At 35.0% G+C, this 19189-nt stretch overlaps 2 protein-coding genes, 1 non-coding gene and 1 pseudogene across 7 annotated transcripts; 3 read left to right on the top strand and 1 right to left on the bottom strand.

The window, feature by feature from the left end:
* Window positions 1–961: 961 nt before the first annotated feature.
* On the bottom strand, window positions 962–3795 carry LOC115961543 (annotated as a pseudogene).
* Window positions 3796–6127: 2332 nt separating this feature from the next.
* Window positions 6128–14676, top strand: LOC115960642 (putative pentatricopeptide repeat-containing protein At1g77010, mitochondrial). 5 transcript variants are annotated; one of them, XM_031079581.1, is made up of 5 exons: window positions 6128–6265; window positions 6930–7019; window positions 8122–8204; window positions 10157–12917; window positions 14342–14676. In XM_031079581.1, exon 4 carries the CDS (start codon window positions 10243–10245, stop codon window positions 12286–12288), a length of 2046 nt encoding a protein of 681 aa, XP_030935441.1. In that variant the 5' UTR covers window positions 6128–6265; window positions 6930–7019; window positions 8122–8204; window positions 10157–10242; the 3' UTR covers window positions 12289–12917; window positions 14342–14676. The 5 variants fall into 5 exon arrangements, with proteins under 5 accessions (XP_030935441.1, XP_030935443.1, XP_030935442.1 ...); XM_031079583.1 differs by lacking the exon at window positions 14342–14676 and adding an exon at window positions 13307–13548; XM_031079582.1 differs by lacking the exon at window positions 6930–7019.
* On the top strand, window positions 7985–8055 carry TRNAG-GCC. The gene has a single exon. It is a non-coding gene; the product is annotated as a tRNA-Gly (tRNA).
* A 2067-nt stretch (window positions 14677–16743) lies between the features above and the next one.
* On the top strand, window positions 16744–18822 carry LOC115959037 (pentatricopeptide repeat-containing protein At1g43980, mitochondrial). The gene has a single exon (XM_031077329.1). It carries the CDS (start codon window positions 16803–16805, stop codon window positions 18714–18716), a length of 1914 nt encoding a protein of 637 aa, XP_030933189.1. The 5' UTR covers window positions 16744–16802; the 3' UTR covers window positions 18717–18822.
* The last annotated feature ends 367 nt before the right edge of the window (window positions 18823–19189 follow it).

Genomic DNA, 19189 nt, shown 5'->3' with positions numbered 1-19189 from the left:
AAATGGCCTAAAGAAGAAAAATAGCAAATAGTCGATCGACATGAAGCTAGCAGCATCCTACTAACCGGTTAAGCATATATCAAAATCATGTTTAAAAAAATACTAGACGGTGTTGATCAAGTCAATAGAAAATCAGAGAGTGAAACTGGCAAGAGGTGCATTCTACCCAATTGCTTACTAACCAGAAGAAAATTACGGATTCAATTTTCAATATAAAAAATTAAGCTTCCTGTGGAAAGGGCCATCTCTAAGTAACTTGCATGTTCTTGAATTCTAGTGACAAAATCTCAATTCTCCCTTTTTTTTTGACTTCATATCCAAATGTAGAAAGTACCAAGATTTAACAGTTTTAATGCTACATAGTGATCTGGAATTCGATACCTTGATTGAGGCATGGAGAGAATTTGCAAATATTCCTGTTCTGGAAAAATATATTTAACCGTTTTCTTATTCCATGCATATGCTCTGTTATCAAAGCACAGCAACAAGGTCTGGGTCAAAGATAATCATATGGAACTTAATAGGTTTTGTTTGATATCCAACCAATTCCAAGTGTTAATATTTATCCCAATTTCAACCAGACATTGGATTCTGTAAAGCACAACCTTAAATCAATGGAAGATACTCCAATTACATATATTACAAGAGAGGTTGTAAAAGGGTTTTAACATTTGCAAACAAATGTAAGGAGGAGGTTGGTTGTAAAAAGTGTGGTGCAGCTTAATCATTTAAATACTATCCTTATGTTTCAAGGAGATAAAAATTACCAATAATAGAACTGCAACATCCGTTGGAAAAAATCAGATACAAATGACTTTTATCTCCATCTGAAAATTGCAAGTAGGGCTTAGAAACCAGAACGCAGGAATATAGATCTTTTCAATCTGCATTTATGGTGATTACTACCTCTCTGTGTCCTTAGGACTCAAAATGCAGGAATATAACTCCTTTCAATCTTCATTTATGGTGATAACTTCCTCTCCCTGACCATGATTTGAAATTTTAGTTCCATTGAAGGATTCAATTCATTAAGTCGTTCAGCAGTCCACTCTCCCAACCTCAAGCATCCATATTTTCTACAAGTATCGAAGACTTATGTCAACATTGGAATAGTGGGTTCAAAAGGCATCATCTTAATGAATTTCTCCAGCTCATTTATGTGCCCATATCGACTATAGAGTTCAATCACACACTCATAGTGCTCCAACCGAGGCATGACATAGTACTCATTGCTCATTGAATTAAAATACTGTGTTCCCAACTCAACTAGTCCTTCATATATACAAGCAAGCAAAATACCTTGAAATGTGACATGATCTGCTTTTACTCCTTCCTCCTCCATTAACCCAAACAATTCAAGTATCACCCTACCTCTTCGATTGTGAGAACATCCAAAAATTATGGAGTTCCAAAGAATCACATCCCATAACACTACCTCTTTTTTTTTTTTTTGGTAATCATAACACTACCTCTTTAAAAGCTGTGAAAGCATACTCAAGACAACGACATTTTGAGCACATATCTACTAAAGCTCCTCTGATCACAATATCCTTCTCATAACTATTTCTAATCATAAATCCATGAATCTATTTGCCATGCTTAAGTGAAAAAGTATTTGCACAAGCAGCCAAAAGGGTTCCAATTGTAAACTTTCTTGGTCTTGTCTCCCATTGCATCTCTGAGAAAATTGTCATTGCTTGCTCACTAAGGCCATGACAAGCATAGCTAGTCAATAAAGCATTCCAAGAAACACTATCCATCCATTGACTTTTTATTAGGTAAAACCAAACCCTAGCACTTCTTAAGTTCCCACATTTACCATACATGTCAAGAGGGTCATTGCCAACAACAAGATTGGAATGGAAACCATTTCAGCAGATAAAACCATGGACCTATTTCCCCATTTTAACATCTAAAAGACTAGCACACACATTTAGAATTAAACCAATTGTGACATAGTCAATGTCCTTAGTTGTATTGTGCATAAAAAATATGAAGTCTAGAGCCTCTTCCCATTGGAGGGAATGGGTATACCCTGCCAACATTGCATTCCAAGAGATCACATTGCGTTAGGCATCTGATCAAAAAGCTTCTTTGGGTGTGTTTGTTTTGGGTGAAAATCACTTCCAGAAATGCTTTTCCGAAAATGGGGGTGTTTGGTTGGTCCGGAAAATTCTATTTTCCGGAAATTGATTTCCGTTGACCGAAAAAAAATGGCTTTGACTACGGAAATCATTTTACACTTTCATTTTCACTTCAAAGTATTTCCGGAGAGAGAGAGAGAGAGAGAGAGAGAGAGAGCAAGCGTGCGAGAGGAAGAAGACCGAGCTCCAGTCCAATCCGACGATCGTCGGCAAACCCCGAGCTCCAGTCTGCGCTGATCTTGTGAGATCGCGATCGACGCTTCGTGAGATCGCGCCGTCGATCATGATCTCGCCTTCGCGAGATTGCGCCGTCGATCGTGATCTCGCGATCTCAGATCGCGATTGACGGCGCGGTCGTCGTACTGGAGCTCGCGAAGCACCACGCCGTCGAACCCAGTCGAGCGTCGATCGTTGATGATTTTTTTTCTGGGTTGTGGCTTGTGTTTTTCTAGGTTTGTCTTTTCCTTCTTCTTTTCCAAACACCAGAAAATATTTTTCAGAAAATTTTTTGAAATGCAACCAAACACATGAAAACATTTTCCTTTCCGAAAAATAGCATTTCTGGAAAATGGAATATTTTCCGGAAATGCTTTTACACAAACCAAACACAGCCTTTGCCTCCCTAGTTTTCCCACTAGTTGCATACCCTGACACAATTGAAGTCCAAGATATTAAATCTTTTGAACCTAGCTGTTCAAACACCCTATGAGCATTCTCTAATTTCCCACACTTGATATACATATCCATGAGAGGACTTGAAACAACTTCATCATCTTCAAGACCTATTTTAATTGCAACTCCATGAATTTGCTTCCCCTCCTTTAGTGCAAATATACTTGAGCAAACATTAAGTGCATTATAGAATGTAAAGTTGAAGGGCCTAACAATAGTTTGGAAAATTTGGAAAAACATAAAGACCACATTTTTTTCCATCATCCATCTCAAGATACCGCCTCACAATCACATTCCAAGAAACAGTAATTGGATGTTTAATCTCATCAAATATTCTTCGCCCATCTTTAATAACTTGGCATTTCTCATATACATCAACAATTGAACTCTCCAAAATTACATTCGCAACAAACCCATATTTCACAATAAGCCCATGAACCAGTCTCGAAAGACAAAGCGCCAACACTGCACCACAAGACCCAAGAACACTGGTGAATGTGACCTCACTCGCATAAACTCTTGATCTATTCATGTCTGAAAACAATGACAAGGCCTTCTCAAGACACCCACCTTGCATATAAGCCGTAATCATTGAATTCCAAGACCCCCAATCTCTTTGAGGCATTTCCTCAAATAGCTCCCTTGCATCAACTAAACATCCACATTTACCATAAGTCTATCGCTCAATTCAGGAGAAAGATGGGTGATGAAGGGGAGAAGGTAAGCAGATAGGACTCAACCTTCTGAGCTTCAACAATGGCATGATTGGAAGAACAACTTTGGAAGAGATAGGCGTAGAGGGAATAACGGAAAAGTATTGGGGCAGCAAAGAGAATTGAGACAGCTTTTTGGAGACAACCAACTTTGAGGTGAGTGAAGATGGTGTTGGTTAAGGCTTTGGCACTAATGGCTTGAGTTTGGGGCTTAGGGTTCAGCTGTAGAGAATGTGGTTAAGAATAGAAGCGACACTCACACTCATGTAATAGTTGAAGAAGAAGAAAGAAGAATTGGCTGGAAATTCAAATATTCAAATATTTAAATCATTATATATTGGGTCTATGATCCAGTTAATGGGAACCGTTAAGGGTTTGCTCTACTTTGCTCTTTGTAATGTTTAGTTAGTTATTTAATTATTTTAAAAGAGTGGGCATCATCAAATGATGAGCCATGGATAAGAATCTATAACGCGCTAAACGCCATTGTTAATGGAACTCACCATGAATTTAATAAGTAGACTACCATAAATGTGAAAGGAATAAACATCATTCTTTATGCTCTGAAAATACCTAAAAATTACACATTGTTGACGATCTTCTACTCTAACAGCATTTAGGATTCCTCAAACAATATGATATCTCACACCAAGTAATTCTTAACCCTTTCCCCTTTTACTAAGATTACATAATGTTCTTGGCACAATTTAGACTCTAAATTTATTGCACTTTAGATTATGGCTTTCAAATGGTCACTTTCCATTTCACTTGAAATAAAGACAATATAATATATTCATTTTAATATATATATATATATATATATTTATATAAATGAAAATTTTAGAGCATTTGCATTTAGGGATGCAAAATGCATTTATACTTTATAAAAAAAATAATAAATAAATTAAAAAAAAAACACATCCACATTCAATTATGCATTAATAATCACTATAAAAAAATGTAAATATATATATATATATATATATATTTTTTTTTATTCCACCCATATAGAGAATGGGATATGGGAAGTATGGTTAAAGTGGTTATATAAAATAGGTAAAATGATTTTTTTTTTCTTTTTTATTTGGAGAAAAAAATAAAATGTCTTATTGGTGGTTTAAAATGGAATTTTCATGCATAATCAAACGCGAATGCTCTTAAAATAGAAAATAATTAGATACTTCCGAAGTATGGTGATTTGGTGTTCCATTCTCTCAAATCTATGGTAGACCCCTACCATAAATTCAATTAACAAGACCCATTATGAATATAAGAAAAAGAAACATTACGTCACCATGATTCAAGAGTACCTCTCTTAAAACTATACTTATATATAAATACTAATTTTTTTTTCCTTTGGGGTGTGGAGCCTCTGGTTACATCATAATAGAGTGGTGTTTAGAGATGAAAATCCAAAGAGAAATCTAATGCCTAAAGTTATGTCTAAAGCTGCAGAATTTACATTCCTTGGCTTTGAAGGAAAGCAGGGGGCTACAAAGCACATCATCCAAGTGAAATGGAATCAGCCCTTAGCAAGCTAGTACAAACTGAACTTTGATGGATCCTCTTTAGGAAATCTTGGGCGTGCTAGGGAGGCAGAATTATTAGAAATGCAGATAGGTGAGCAGATATGCTAGAGTGATAGGGAACACAACTAGCGTGGTGGTTGAATTGTGGGCGTTAAGAGATAGTATAAATTTGTATTTGTCTTTGAATCTTTGTGCTATGGAGATAGAGTTGGATGCTAAACTGGTTGTAGACTTGCTAAAGAAGGAAGGTGGAAATCCAAATGGGAATGATGTTATTGTAGTTGATTGTAGGGAAGGTTTAAAGAAAATTCCGCTGGCTAAAATCCAGCATTGCTACAGGAAGGCAAACAGGTATACTGATGCACTTGCTAGAAGGGGAGCTCTTCTTTCACAAGATTTTGTAGTCTTTCTTGAACCCCCTGCTAATGTTGCTTTGTTAATTAGTCTAGACTTGGTTGGAACTTTGTATAACTATTCCACTTCTTGTATATAAACACACACACACACACACACACACACACAAACTTATATATAAAATTGAAGACGATTGACCAATAGTTGACTTTCTTATATTGTGCCACATAAACTTTGAAACTTCCACAATTTTACGTATTTGCTAAATTGCAAACTATACCCTTGAAGTTTGGGGTATTTAAATTTTACATCCTAAAATTTCATAATTTAGATTTTACCTTGAAGTTTTATTCCATTTGCATTAGTAGCCCATTTCATCCTTATTTTCCTTTAAGTGTCACATAAATTTGTTACATGTATTTAGTTTATCCAATAAAATAATACCACATCATTCTTGTAATCTAAAAAAAATCAAATAATTAAACAATTAAAAATAACATGACATAATAAAAAAAAATTTATTATTTTGTTTAATGAATTAAATACGCTTGACAAATTCACTTAACAAAAAATATGAATGAAGGAAATATTATTATTGATGCAAACATAAAACGACTTCAAAAAATAAAATTCAAATTCGAAACTTTAGCCATATTTATTTATTTGTATTTAATTGTTTTATTTAAACCTAAGGCCATACGTGACACGCTAAACCCTTCGCCAAAAGGGCCAAAACCAAAACACAGAAAATAGAACTTCGTCCTCTCTCTCTCTCCTACCCATGTCCAGGCCACACTATTAGCGGCTCTGCAGCTCCGCTCCAGTCATCGAACTTCATTCGCAGCTCACACAGGTGAGGTGCTCTGATCATGTTTTTCCCATCTTTTCCTCGCTTTTTATTTTTTATTTTTATTTTTTATTTCCTTAATGCGAAATTGTGGATTTGGAAGGTTTTGAGGTTGTTGGTGTTCATGGGTGTAGAGTGTGGCATTGGGAAAATTGAAAAGTCTGGAGCTTTGAGTGTTTCATTAGTTATGGGGTTTTGGCATCTGTTACTTTTATCCATATTTTGAACTTTAACATGTGCAATTAGGACTTTTATTGTGTGTTCATTTTGTGGAGAACTTTGATCAAAATTACTGATTTTTATAGAGTACAACAAGATTGTGTAAATTTAGAAAACATTACAATACTTAGTTTAAGTTTTCAGCTTCTTTCTTAGTATAATTCAGTTTGCAATTGTGGATTACTTTGTAGGTTTTGGTAGATAATTGCTTTTAGAGAGATTTAACAAAGCAATGAATAGCTTTGCTGTTATTTTTTCTCTGAACTTAAAAGAATAATGAAATATTAATTAATGGGGTGTGTCTCTCTTTTGTTTTTCATTAGTATGATACTATAATCTCCCTCATTGTTGTGCCATTAGCTAAGAAGATTATTTATATTCACTTTTTTTTTTTTTTTTTTCCCTTTTACCTTTTTTAAGCTAACAATTTTCTATCTTAAATGGGGTACAGGTCTTCTTCTCTGGAATCAAAATAACAGTGTTGTGTAGTAAATAAAAGTTTTGAGAACCGGTTCCAATAGATGCAAGTACCTAAAATAAGGTTTGCTTTAAAATTTCTTATGCAATTTTCAACTTTAATATGGCCTTCTATTTGAAAATCTGAGACCTGAAACTTTCAACCTATAAATTAGTTTTCCGAGTGCCACCACATTCATTTGCCATTCACCAATTATCATACTCTTAGTAGTTAGTATGCTTATTGCAGTATGAGGACTTAATGTCTTCTGTATCATTACCACTGTATTCTTGAACATAATGATGATGGGTTGACCTTTTTCACTAATCATGTAAAGTGCCAACATGTAAGAACTTTTGGAGTCACAATTGGTTTGGTAGATATCATAGGCTTAGGAAAAATTCATATTGTTTGGAAGACAGGTAGTTGGTCTCAATGACATGTGGTTAGAATTGTATTAATTAAATGATTAAATTTATCATATCCCAATAGCTTAAGCTTTTGGGACAATCTGTAATCTAACACATCCATGGGGCACCCCATCTACTTATTATAATAATAATTATCATTAATTTATTATCATTATTACCTATCAAAAAATTAGTTTATTATCATTATTATTAATTTTACAAGAGATCCACATTGTTCCCTTCGTTAGGAGAGCACATCAATTTTGCTACATTACCAAAAGAATAAAGTAGCTAGAACAAGCCTTTGAAAGAGGAGATTAAGAATGGGAGTTTTTCTGTCTTCTAAAATTATTAGTACTTATCAAAATAAATGTAAAAGCAGTTTTATAGTAATGGATTTAACTAAATATGAATTGCATTCATGTAGCCTAAACTTTTGAGATATGATTACCATAATAAATTGGTTCATAATATAGGAAGAAATATTCAAACTATAATTTTCAACTTCTAAACAGTTGAAAACTTTTAACATAAACGTGTTAACATTTGACTAAAAGTTTTACGTGCATAGCATGGGATAGCGACTAGTAAGTTATAATTTCTTAGATATTGGCAGAATCATCAAAACCATAGTGTAAAGCACCAGTGGTCTAGTGGTAGAATAGTACCCTGCCACGGTACAGACCCGGGTTCGATTCCCGGCTGGTGCAATCTTTTTTGGTCCCTCTCTGCTCCACAATTCCATCTCAGTTTTTACACTCTTCTTCCACTCTCAGCTCCCAACGTATTGCGTGGTGCAACGGTGTTGAGTTATGTTCAACAACTGCTCTCCACAAAGTTCTTTGCTGCCGATTGGAAGGTAGAAACTTTTTTTTTTTTTTTTTTTGCCTTTCTGTTTACCATAAATTTGTTCCATTTTCTTATTAAAAAATGTAATTTTGTACTGGGTTTTGGTTTGATTCATTGAAATTAGATTCTTATAGTTTTGGTTTAAATTAATTCTTTTTGTATTTTGGTATAGTGTTGATTGGGACTATCCAGATTTCTGAGTGTTTTTTTGTACTAATGTTTATTCTGCTTGACTCTGGTTAATGTGTCTAATTGGTGTTTTGGGAATTAGCAACTTTTCCTTTTTGTTCTTGTGATGTTAATTTTTGCTCCTTTTGGTGCTTGCAATAATTGGAATTTTGAGCTTTTTGCTGTAATAATGTATGCTAAGCTTATTTTTGAGAATTTGGCTTAATGTTTTGTGCCTTTTGTTGTGAAAATGTTAATTCTGATGGACTTTGGCATTGGATTTTTTGATTGGTGATGCTAATTTTGCTTGATTTTGGTATTGGGTTAGTTGGGGCCTTGGGGGGTTATGAAAATTTATATCTTGGATGAATTATATAATAAGAATCTGGAGCCAGTTTGTCATGGTGATATCAGTTTTGCTTGAATTGGGTCTAGGGTAAGTGCTATAGCATTGACGATGCGTACATAGTGAAATTACACGAAAATGAGTTGGATTTTGATTTGTTGTTCTTTGGACATAGTTTTGATATATGAATGTTCATGAAAGTCCAATAGCAAGCTAGTAGCTTCCATTCTGAAGTGCTATTTTCGTGATAAGATGTCCACTTGCCCTCCTCTCCTTCGTGAAATGGCAGGTTTTATAAGATTTAAGTGCTAATGCAATCTATAATCATTTTATAGTCAACTTTTGGGACTCTTATATTGAAGTTAGAAAGGCGGTGGAACCTCATTGTAACTATAGGGCAATCATTGATCCAAGCTTATATAACCATGTCTTACTCTTGAGTGTGTGCTTGTTTGTGTTGATGTATGCATGCATATATGTGATATATATGACTCATAATTTTCCTTATGTTTGACTTTCACCATATAAATTCTATTTATTCAGTTGCTTATAAGAACCCTGTGCTTTCTATTTCAAAGGTTGCAACTATCATACTGCTCTGCTACTATAGTTGGTAAAATGCTCTGATTGATATTATGCATTATCTTATCTAATGAGGTTCTTACTTTGTTTTGTAAGAGCATTATAATTTTCATACAAACTAATTTGAGTTATAAGTACATGCGCAAGTGCCAAAAAAAAGAAAAAGAAAACTTGTCCATTGGTTTATATACTATAACGAGCTTGTGTCATGTGGATTACTTGTTTGTATATGTGCTCCTTGATAATGAGCATTGTGGTATCTTGAAGTTCTAATGAATTTTGAATAACAGTTTGCCTACTCTTTCTCACAGTGGGTGTTATGAACATGAAGAATAGCTTGAGTGGGTCAAGTCCTCTTGAACTAATATTTCAGTACTTAATTTGAAAATTAATTAGAGAAATGAAAGTATGTATAATAAGCTCATAATATGTTTCTTCTTCCTATTGCTGAACTTTTTAAGCATCTGCATTTGATGAATAATTGTTATATCGCATTATGGTTATTTGGGAGCTTTAAGTGCTTTGCACAAATTGTACAATATAAGTCCGTTGGAAAATGACTGCTTCAGATATGTGACCATTGGGAAAAGAGAATTTTGAAAATATGAAGGTTGGGTCAGAAACTCTCTTAATTCTTGAAACCCTTAAAATATGGGGGAAAAAAAGGAATTGGGTGGTATATATAAGTGATGGATTAAAAGATCATGGAATGATGGTCAAAGGAGAAGTTCTATGTTTGGATTGGGGTGATTTTCTGAAAGAATCGTTGATTGCTCTATTTGATTTGATGGTGGCCTGAGTGGAGTGTTTGGATTTGCAAAGCTTACTTGGTTGCCTTGTTGATTTTTTAATTTCCTATGTTGCAGATGTGGAAATGGATATCCCAGGGTGAATGTGATGTGAGCCTGTTCCGGATACTGTCCATTGTATGTGAACCAGTCTTCATTACAAAATGGATCTTGATTTGCATTCCCTGGCCAGCCTACTCCATTCCTGTAACACCCACCATTGGATTCATCAGGGTAGACAGGTCCACCTCCTCTTTCTCAAAAAGGGTCTCATAAACTCTGCTCTCACATTCGGAAACCGCCTTATACAGATGTACGTGCGCTGCGGCAGCTTGAGTGACGCATGGAAAGTGTTCAAGGATATGCCTGAGAGAAATTGTTTCTCTTGGAATACTATAATAGAGGGGTACATGAAATCAGGGAACAAGGAGAGGTCACTGCAGTTGTTTGATTCCATGCCCCACAAGAATGAATACTCATGGAATGTCGTGGTTTCAGGGTTTGCAAAAGCTGGTGAGCTACAGATTGCTCAGAGTTTGTTTAATGATATGCCAAAGAGGAATGCGGTTGCATGGAATTCAATGATTCATTGTTATGCTCAAAATGGGTATGCAAGAGAAGCCATGAAGCTCTTTAAGGATTTGAGTTCAGACCCTTCTGAAGTATTGTATCGCGATACGTTTGTTTTGGCAACGGTTATTGGCGCTTGTAGTGATTTGGAAGCTCTTGATTGCGGCAAGCAAATACATGCTCGCATTTTGATTGATGAGGTGGAATGTGATTCGGTCTTGAGTAGTTCTCTAATTCATATGTATGGGAAGTGTGGTGATCCAGATAGTGCAAATCATGCTCTGAATATGTTGAAGGAACCGGATGACTTCTCTCTATCAGCATTGATTTCAGGGTATGCAAATTGTGGTAGAATGAATGATGCAAGAAGAATATTTGATAGCAAAAGTGATCCGTGTGTTGTGTTATGGAATTCAATAATTTCTGGATATGTTTATAATAATGAGGAAATTGAAGCATTGATTTTCTTCAATCAGATGCGGAGAAATGGAGTCCAGGAAGACTCCTCCACACTTGCAAGTGTTTTGAGTGCCAGCAGTAACTTAGGTACCCCTGGACATGGTAAACAAATGCATACTTATGGCTATAAAGTTGGGTTAATGGATGATGTCATAGTTGCTAGTGCTCTAGTTGATGCATACTCCAAGTGTGGAAGCCCTTATGATGCATGCAAATTATTTAGTGAGCTCAAATACTGGGACACAATCTTGCTTAATTCTATGATAACAGTGTATTCTAATTGTGGAAAAATTGAAGATGCAAAATGCATTTTCAAAATGATGCCAAACAAAAGCCTGATATCATGGAATTCAATGATAGTAGCTCTTAGTCAAAATGGGTGTGCAATTGAAGCATTAGATCTACTGTGTGAGATGAGTAGGTTGAAATTGAGAATGGACAAGTTTAGCTTGGCCAGTGCAATCAGTGCGTGTGCCAGCATCTCTTCACTTGAACTTGGCGAACAGCTTTTTGCTAGAGCTACTGTCATCGGGCTTGAGTCTGATCAGATCATTTGTACCTCTCTTGTTGATCTTTACTGCAAGTGTGGTTTTATTGACGATGGGCGAAAACTTTTTGATGGAATGATAAAATTTGATGAAATTTCTTGGAATGCAATGTTGATGGGTTATGCTACAAATGGTTATGGAATTGAAGCATTGAATCTGTTCGCTGAAATGAGGCAAGTTGGTGTTAGACCTACTGATATTACATTTACAGCAGTTCTATCTGCTTGTGATCATTGTGGACTAGTTGAGGAGGGACATAAATGGTTTTATGCAATGAAATCATACTATCATATTGATCCAGGGATTGAACATTACTCTTGCATGGTTGATCTTTTTGCTCGTGCTGGTTGCCTTGAGGAAGCAATGAATCTTATAGAACATATGCCTTTTGAGGCTGATGCAAGCATGTGGTCATCAGTGTTGAGAGGCTGTGTGGCTCATGTGGATAAGACTCTTGGGAAGAAGGTGGCAGAGAGAATTATTAAGCTTGATCCTGAGAACTCAGGTGCTTATGTTCAGTTATCGAGCGTATTTGCCAACTCTGGAGACTGGGAAAGATCAGCACAAATTAGAAATTTGATGAGAGACAAGCAAATACAAAAGAATCCTGGTTGCAGTTGGGCTGATTGTTGAACAAGAAACTTTAATGGCAGCATAACCCTCGAATCAAGGGACACATGGTTTCATAGGAGAGAAAATGTGCTACTCTTGGAGTGTGTCTTGCTTTAATCTTGCTTTAAGCAACTTGGTCACCAGTAGGCTCGAAGAGGTGATTTCTTTCTAATATAGGCATAAGTTGATTGTGACATCTATACAATATATTATGGAGGATTAGCAATTGATTTGCTAAGCTCTTGTGGTGCCACGTCACTACTAATAATATTTGTTTTTGATGACGTGGAACCTCACCAAGGCAGGGCCCTTTGGACCCATCCTTGGGGAGTAAACCATAGATACACAACTCCACCTACTAGAACTGTGTATCACTCTAGGGGAACTCCTAGTGGGGGTCAAACTCAGGATGTCTTGGTCTACAGTTCATCCCAAGCCTCAAATCACTAGCAAATAAAATTTTGCCTTCCTCAATTTGTGGTTATTCCATTCCCCAGCTTACCATTGCAACCTTTCCTCTCCCTTTTTTGACTCTTCCCCTTCCTCATCATTGCTCACCCTACCATTACTCTTGCTCTAACCCCTCCTCTTCCATCTTCTTTTTCATAAGGCTATTACTCCCTCTGCACCTCTCCTTCCCGTTCAAAAAGGTGATTACTCTTTCTATTTCTTAAATTTTCTTCTTGCTCTTGGATTTAATCTTAGCGTTAGTTTGAAATAATCTTAGCGTTAGTTTGAAATTTGAACCAATAACAACTAACCACCTGTGATTTGTTGTAAAAATATTGTAAAAATGTTGTAGACGTAGCATCTCTCTTATGGAGAAATGATATGTCTGCAACATTTTTACAACAAATCCTAAGTGGCAAGTTGTTACTAGTTATTATTGTTGGGGCAAAAATAATTCTTTTTGCAATGTCTACGGTGGATTTCTGATTCTTTCTTGCAAGTTGGAACTCTGTTTTAGGCTGATGCATTTTGTTGTTTTTGACTTATCCATTCTGGCTTATGTGTTTTGGTGTTTTAATTCCCATAACAGGTCCTCTCTCTCTTTGATGACTTCAGCTTGATTTAGTTTGGGTTAATATTTAGTTGTTTTGGAAGTGGGAATTTGAGCTTATATCAAAACACTAGATACTTGGCTATGTATTTTAGTGTGTACAATGGTTTGAGCAATTGCCTTTTACAAACTATATCTCTTGCGTTTGATAAATTGGTAATATTCTTTTTGAGGTGGAGTTTGATAAAATGTTGTAAGTTTCATCCAATTATCCTTTTTTTTCCTTTATAAAAAAGGCATGTCAATTAGGAAAGTAATAGAGAATATGGCTCCAGATAGAATAGAATAGAGTAGAATGGAGGAAATAATACATGCAGCCGACCCCAAAACATTTGAGACTAAAACTCTGTTGTTGTTGTAGTTGTTATTGTTATATATATATATATATAACAAGTTTGTTCAAAGTCTCAATAAAATAATTAACTACCATGTGGTTTTACTAATTTTAGCTGCCACATAATAGATGAATATTGTCATTGCCATTGTCTGTACATTACTGGTGTTCACAGCAACCATTGTAGAAATATATAAATCCTTATTACACTGGTTTTTGTTTGGTATATGCACTGGATGCATTGAACCTGTTACAAAGTGGATGTGTGCATGGCTTATTTTAGTTCTTAAATTACCCAAGCAGTTTTCCTCTATGTCCAGTGACCATGATTGTATAACCATGGAGAATATCCCTGCAGTGTAAGCAATTGGATTAGAGAACATGATGTTTCTTGGATGTGGTTAGGAAGTGCCCTTCTAATATTTCTTTACTGTAATTATAGATGGTGATAAACTCGCATCTTAAAGAAAAGTAGGAAAGTGACTGCTGTTTGAAGGTTAAAAGGTGTAATTGATAATTTTCTGTTTATGTACATTTTATTGTTCATACCTCCCTTTGCTAACATGTACAGTTTAGATGATTTTACACCTTTTAATATACTTTTGTGAAGGAAGTTTTTCTATAATTCTGATATAGTAGAACTTGAATGTCTGAAGGCATTTTATGTTTGCGTTGTCCAGGTTAGAATCCAAGGATTTGGTACAGAATTCATTTGTCTTATCCTATGAAGGCAGAGATATATTAAGTGGAGGCAATTAGAAAGGCGAGGAAACTGTTAAGACACAAAATAGATGGCGACACTGACTAACCAAATTCAAGAAAAGAACAAAAACTTTGTTAGAAACTTGACTTTCATAGAAATCATTCTGACCAGACCCACAAACTTTATGAGAAATCATGTCTTGAGAAGAACATACCCAAAAATGGAATTATCGGGTTGAATAAATTTGTTAATGTAAACTTCGACAAAGTGCTCTTCCATGTATTTTAGGCACTTCATTATATGCATTACTCAGCTAGATGCATTATTAAGCGGAGAGTCAGGTTCCATCCTTACTCTCAAACCAATTAGCCATTTCACGGGAATGCCTACGCTCCAAAAGCTTTTGTCAAACATGATTCTCCAATAACTCCGCTTTGTCCTTACAAAGAGAGGGGGTGCTAATAGGCCACATCAAATTTTTAGATCATAATCAAGAAGCATAATTTTTATTGTTGACCATGGAAGGTAATTCATCACAAAGATAAGCATTTGTTCTGCTTTAAGAGAAGAGTGTTAGGGAGATAACAGATATCAGAGAGACTCCAATTGAGGCCGCAATATAATGTATAGAAAACACTACTTTATCCATACATGTGCACAAAAAGACCATGCCACTTTCCAAAGGTTTCATGCTCATACATTGGAGATTGGACAATGGTATGAATTGAAATGTTGGAAGTGTAGTCCAACCTTGTCCTTAGAATGTAAATAACACTTTCAAGGGGTATAATCAAATAGCATTTTAGGTAGGCACTGGAGCGGATTGGAGTTTCATCTTCACTTCAACAAGGCAAGCCTTAAGAGACATTTTCACTTCTTCAACGCAAGCCTAAAGATCTCTTAATTCTTTTGTTTGAGAAGTTCATCGCATGAGATTTTATAAATGAATCTTATAAATCACTAAAAAGATTTGTCAAATAAAATGATAATCTGACGTAATTTTTGTCATGCAAAAATGGTATAATAACATATCGGCTATTTCTATTAAATAATACAATTTCAATTTTTTTATTTTAATTATGATGAATTTTTTAAAAGTATTTGGAAATAAATAAATATATATATATATATATATAAATATATATATATTTATTTAGCATGAGACTCATCTTTTGAGACATGAAACTCGTCTCTTCAAAAGATGAGTTAAATGCAGGAATTTGTCTCACCAACAAAAGAGATTTAAAAAAGGTGATTTCTCAAAATAATTTTCAGAACATTACTATTTTTCCAAACGTTTTTTTACAGTATTATTTAACAAAAATGACCATAATATATTAGCTAACTTACAATACATAGGAAAATTGGAAACCAAATAATCTATTGTCATTAAAGTTTTCCATCTTAACCAAAATTTCCAAATTGTATTCTATAACATTTTCAAGAAAACGATCAAACATCTAAAACAAGCATTTTAAGACAAAAAAGTGAAAATTTGAAACAAAAATATTCTATTTCAATTATATAGAGAAGAGATTGACATGGATGGTTTGGGGAAGAAAAAAGAAAAAGAAAAGATATATATATATATATATATATATATATATGGGTTTGAATTCAAATTATACCTAGTATAACTCTAAGTAATATTACATTACCCAATAACTTGTTCTAGAATTTATATTTTGAAAATCCTACTATTAAATTACATGTTCTATATGTTCCTAACAATTTTGCTAATTTTCATGTCAATTGGATGTTATTTACTATTCAATCCATAAACTCATTTTTTATGCATTATTTTAAACTACAAAAACATGAATTTATACAATTGATAGATGACATGACTTTTGATCTTTGATCACCTTGAAATTTTGCAAGCATGAAGAATATACAAAAAATGCATAAAAAATAAGTTTATAGATCGAATGGTAAATAACATTCTATTGGTATGAAACATCCAATGGTTGATTTGTCAAAATTCACATCCAATTAAAAAATATCGATTTATGTAATATTATTTAGAGTTACACCAAATGTAACTTGTACCCAATCTTTTATATATATATATATATATATATATTATATAAAAGAAAAATTAAAAGCAAAAAGGCAAAAAGAAAAGAAAAGAAAAACCATGTTTGTGCTGACGTGGTGACTATGTATTGGTCACCTGACCATACTGATAATATGCAACTGGAGGTAACAATCCATTTGCTTGCGGTGGGGGGAATTACCGTTGAAGAAGGAGTTCACATAATACCACTGTTTATATATATTGACAGTTATAATTTGTTTCTGTGCCATATGGAACTAGAAGAAGAAGAAGAAGAACCAAAGCCAAAATCTTATATTATGTGTACGTTTATACGCTTAGTTCATGGGTATGGTTTATTCTTTTCATTCAATGGTTTTTAGTACCAACAAACAGCATTTGCATGTACCCATTTCTAAAGCAAGTTCAAGGTCCTCACAGAACTTCGCTCTCCTATTACTCTAACCTCATAGACCACTGTTTGTCACTAAAGTCTTTAACTTTTGCCAAAACCATTCATGCCCAGTTGATAAAAGTCGGGTTTGATAGCCATACTTTTCTGGGTAATCGCTGTCTTGACTTATACTCTCAGTATGGCACAGTCAATGATGCTTTGAAAGTGTTTGATGGTATTGCTGAAAAGAATTGTATATCTTGGAATATTTGTCTGAAGGGTTTGTTTAGATATGGTCACGTTGAAAGGGCAGGTTGTTTGTTTGATGAAATGCCTGTGAGAGACGTTGTTAGCTGGAACACCATGATTTCGGGTTATGTTTCGCGTGGGTTTGTTGATAATGCGGTGGGAATTTTTATGGAGATGCAAAATGCTGGTGTAAGGCCAAGTGGGTTCACGTTGTCGATTTTAATGTTGCTTGTGTCGTGTGCTCATCATGGTAAGCAGATCCATGGTTGCATAGTTCGTAGTGGTCTGAATTTATCGAATGTGGTGCTTGGGAATTCATTAATTGATATGTATGGGAAGCTTGGACTTCTTGATTATGCTTTTGGTGTGTTTTTTACCATGGAGGAGTTGGATTTAATCTCTTGGAACACTTTGATTTTGAGTTGTCATAGGTCTGGGTACAGAGAATTGGCACTAGACCAGTTCTGTTTGATGAGAACCACAGGGCATTTGCCTGATCAGTTTACTATGTCGACAGTCATTAGTGTCTGTTCGAAGTTGCAAAATTTGGAAAAGGGTAAGCAAATTTTCGCTCTCTGCGTCAAGATGGGATTTATTTCTAATAGCATTGTATTAAGTGCTGTTATTGATCTGTTTTCTAAATGCAACAGATTGCAGGATTTAATCCAGCCCTTTAAAGAACTAGATCAATGGGATTCAGCCCTTAGCAATTCCATAATTTCAAGTTATGCAGCACATGGTTTTGTGGAGGATGCCATGCAACTCTTTGTGCTGACAATGAGGGAGAACCTCAGGCCAACTGAGTTCACACTAAGCAGTGTTCTAAGTACTGTTTCCACTTTGTTCCCAACAGAGCAGGGGTGTCAAATTCATGCTTTGGTTGTTAAATTGGGTTTCGAGCCAGATGCAGTTGTTGCTAATTCACTTGTCGAAAACTATTCTAAGGTTGGCTTGATTGATTATGCTATGAAAATTTTTACCAATATGGGCGTACGAGACCTGATATCTTGGAACACTATGATTTTGGGTTTGACTAACAATGGTAGAGTGTACAAGGCACTAGACATTTTCAAGGAACTAGTTCAGAGAGGTCCTAAACCAGATCGAACAACTCTGGCTGGAGTGCTTATGGCTTGCAATTATGGGAGTTTTGTTGATGAAGGAATGATTATTTTTTCTTCAATGGAGAAGGAATATGGAGTTGTACCTGGGGATGAGCATTATGCTTGCATAGTGGAGTTATTGAGTCAAGCTGGTAAAATTAAAGAAGCAATAGATGTTATAGATGCAATGCCTTATGAACCTAGTTTTGTCATATGGAGATCAATTCTTCACACTAGCGTGATTCATGGAGACTTGAAACTCACTGAAAGAGTTGCAGAGAGGATGATGGAGTTGGAACCACAGTCATCTCTACCTTACTTGGTATTGTCTCTGGCATATGAGATGAGGGGCAGATGGGAGAGTATAGTTCGAGTAAGAAATTCCATGGAACATAAACTTGTCAAGAAGGTCACTGGCTGCAGTTGGATTGGGATAAAAAACCACATATATATGTTTAAGGCAGACCAAGTAGTGCATCATGGAGGTGAAGACATCTATTTGGTGTTGAGAGTATTGATTGGGCAGATGGAGGATAAAGATTATTCTGATCTTCATGCATACATTAACTGATATAGTTATTGATATAATCCTGTTTGAGTTCATTTTACCTTAATGTTGCCGTAAATGTTGAATGCTAAGTTTTAGAAGATTAATGTGTACAGCTATCATTGTGGAATTGTTTTTCTGGCATCATAAAATAAACTAACCAAAGGTTCAGTTTGCAGTTGAAATTGCTTCTGTTTCTGTATATCCTAATACATTAACATCTTATAAGAAAAACAATTTTTTTTAGTCATTTTTGGCATCATGCCTTGAACTTCTGATAATTGATTTCTAAAATGCTTGAAATCAAGCTATAGTTGGAAAGTACCCACCTGAAATGAAAAAATTCTAAAGGAGGCATGACTCTGGTCTAGACCTATCTTAAATTCTTATTTTTCTCAGGATACAAAGAAGTTGCGAGCGAGTCTATGCCTTGAATGAATAGTAACAACAGTAGTCAGAAAAGGAATGAAGAGACGGATGGATTTATTGTTCAAACT

The sequence above is a fragment of the Quercus lobata genome, chromosome 9 (assembly GCF_001633185.2).
Source record: "Quercus lobata isolate SW786 chromosome 9, ValleyOak3.0 Primary Assembly, whole genome shotgun sequence".
Taxonomy (NCBI): domain Eukaryota; kingdom Viridiplantae; phylum Streptophyta; class Magnoliopsida; order Fagales; family Fagaceae; genus Quercus; species Quercus lobata.
The sequence above is the reverse complement of the archived record's forward strand: the minus strand, read 5'-3'. Positions and strand labels throughout refer to the sequence as shown.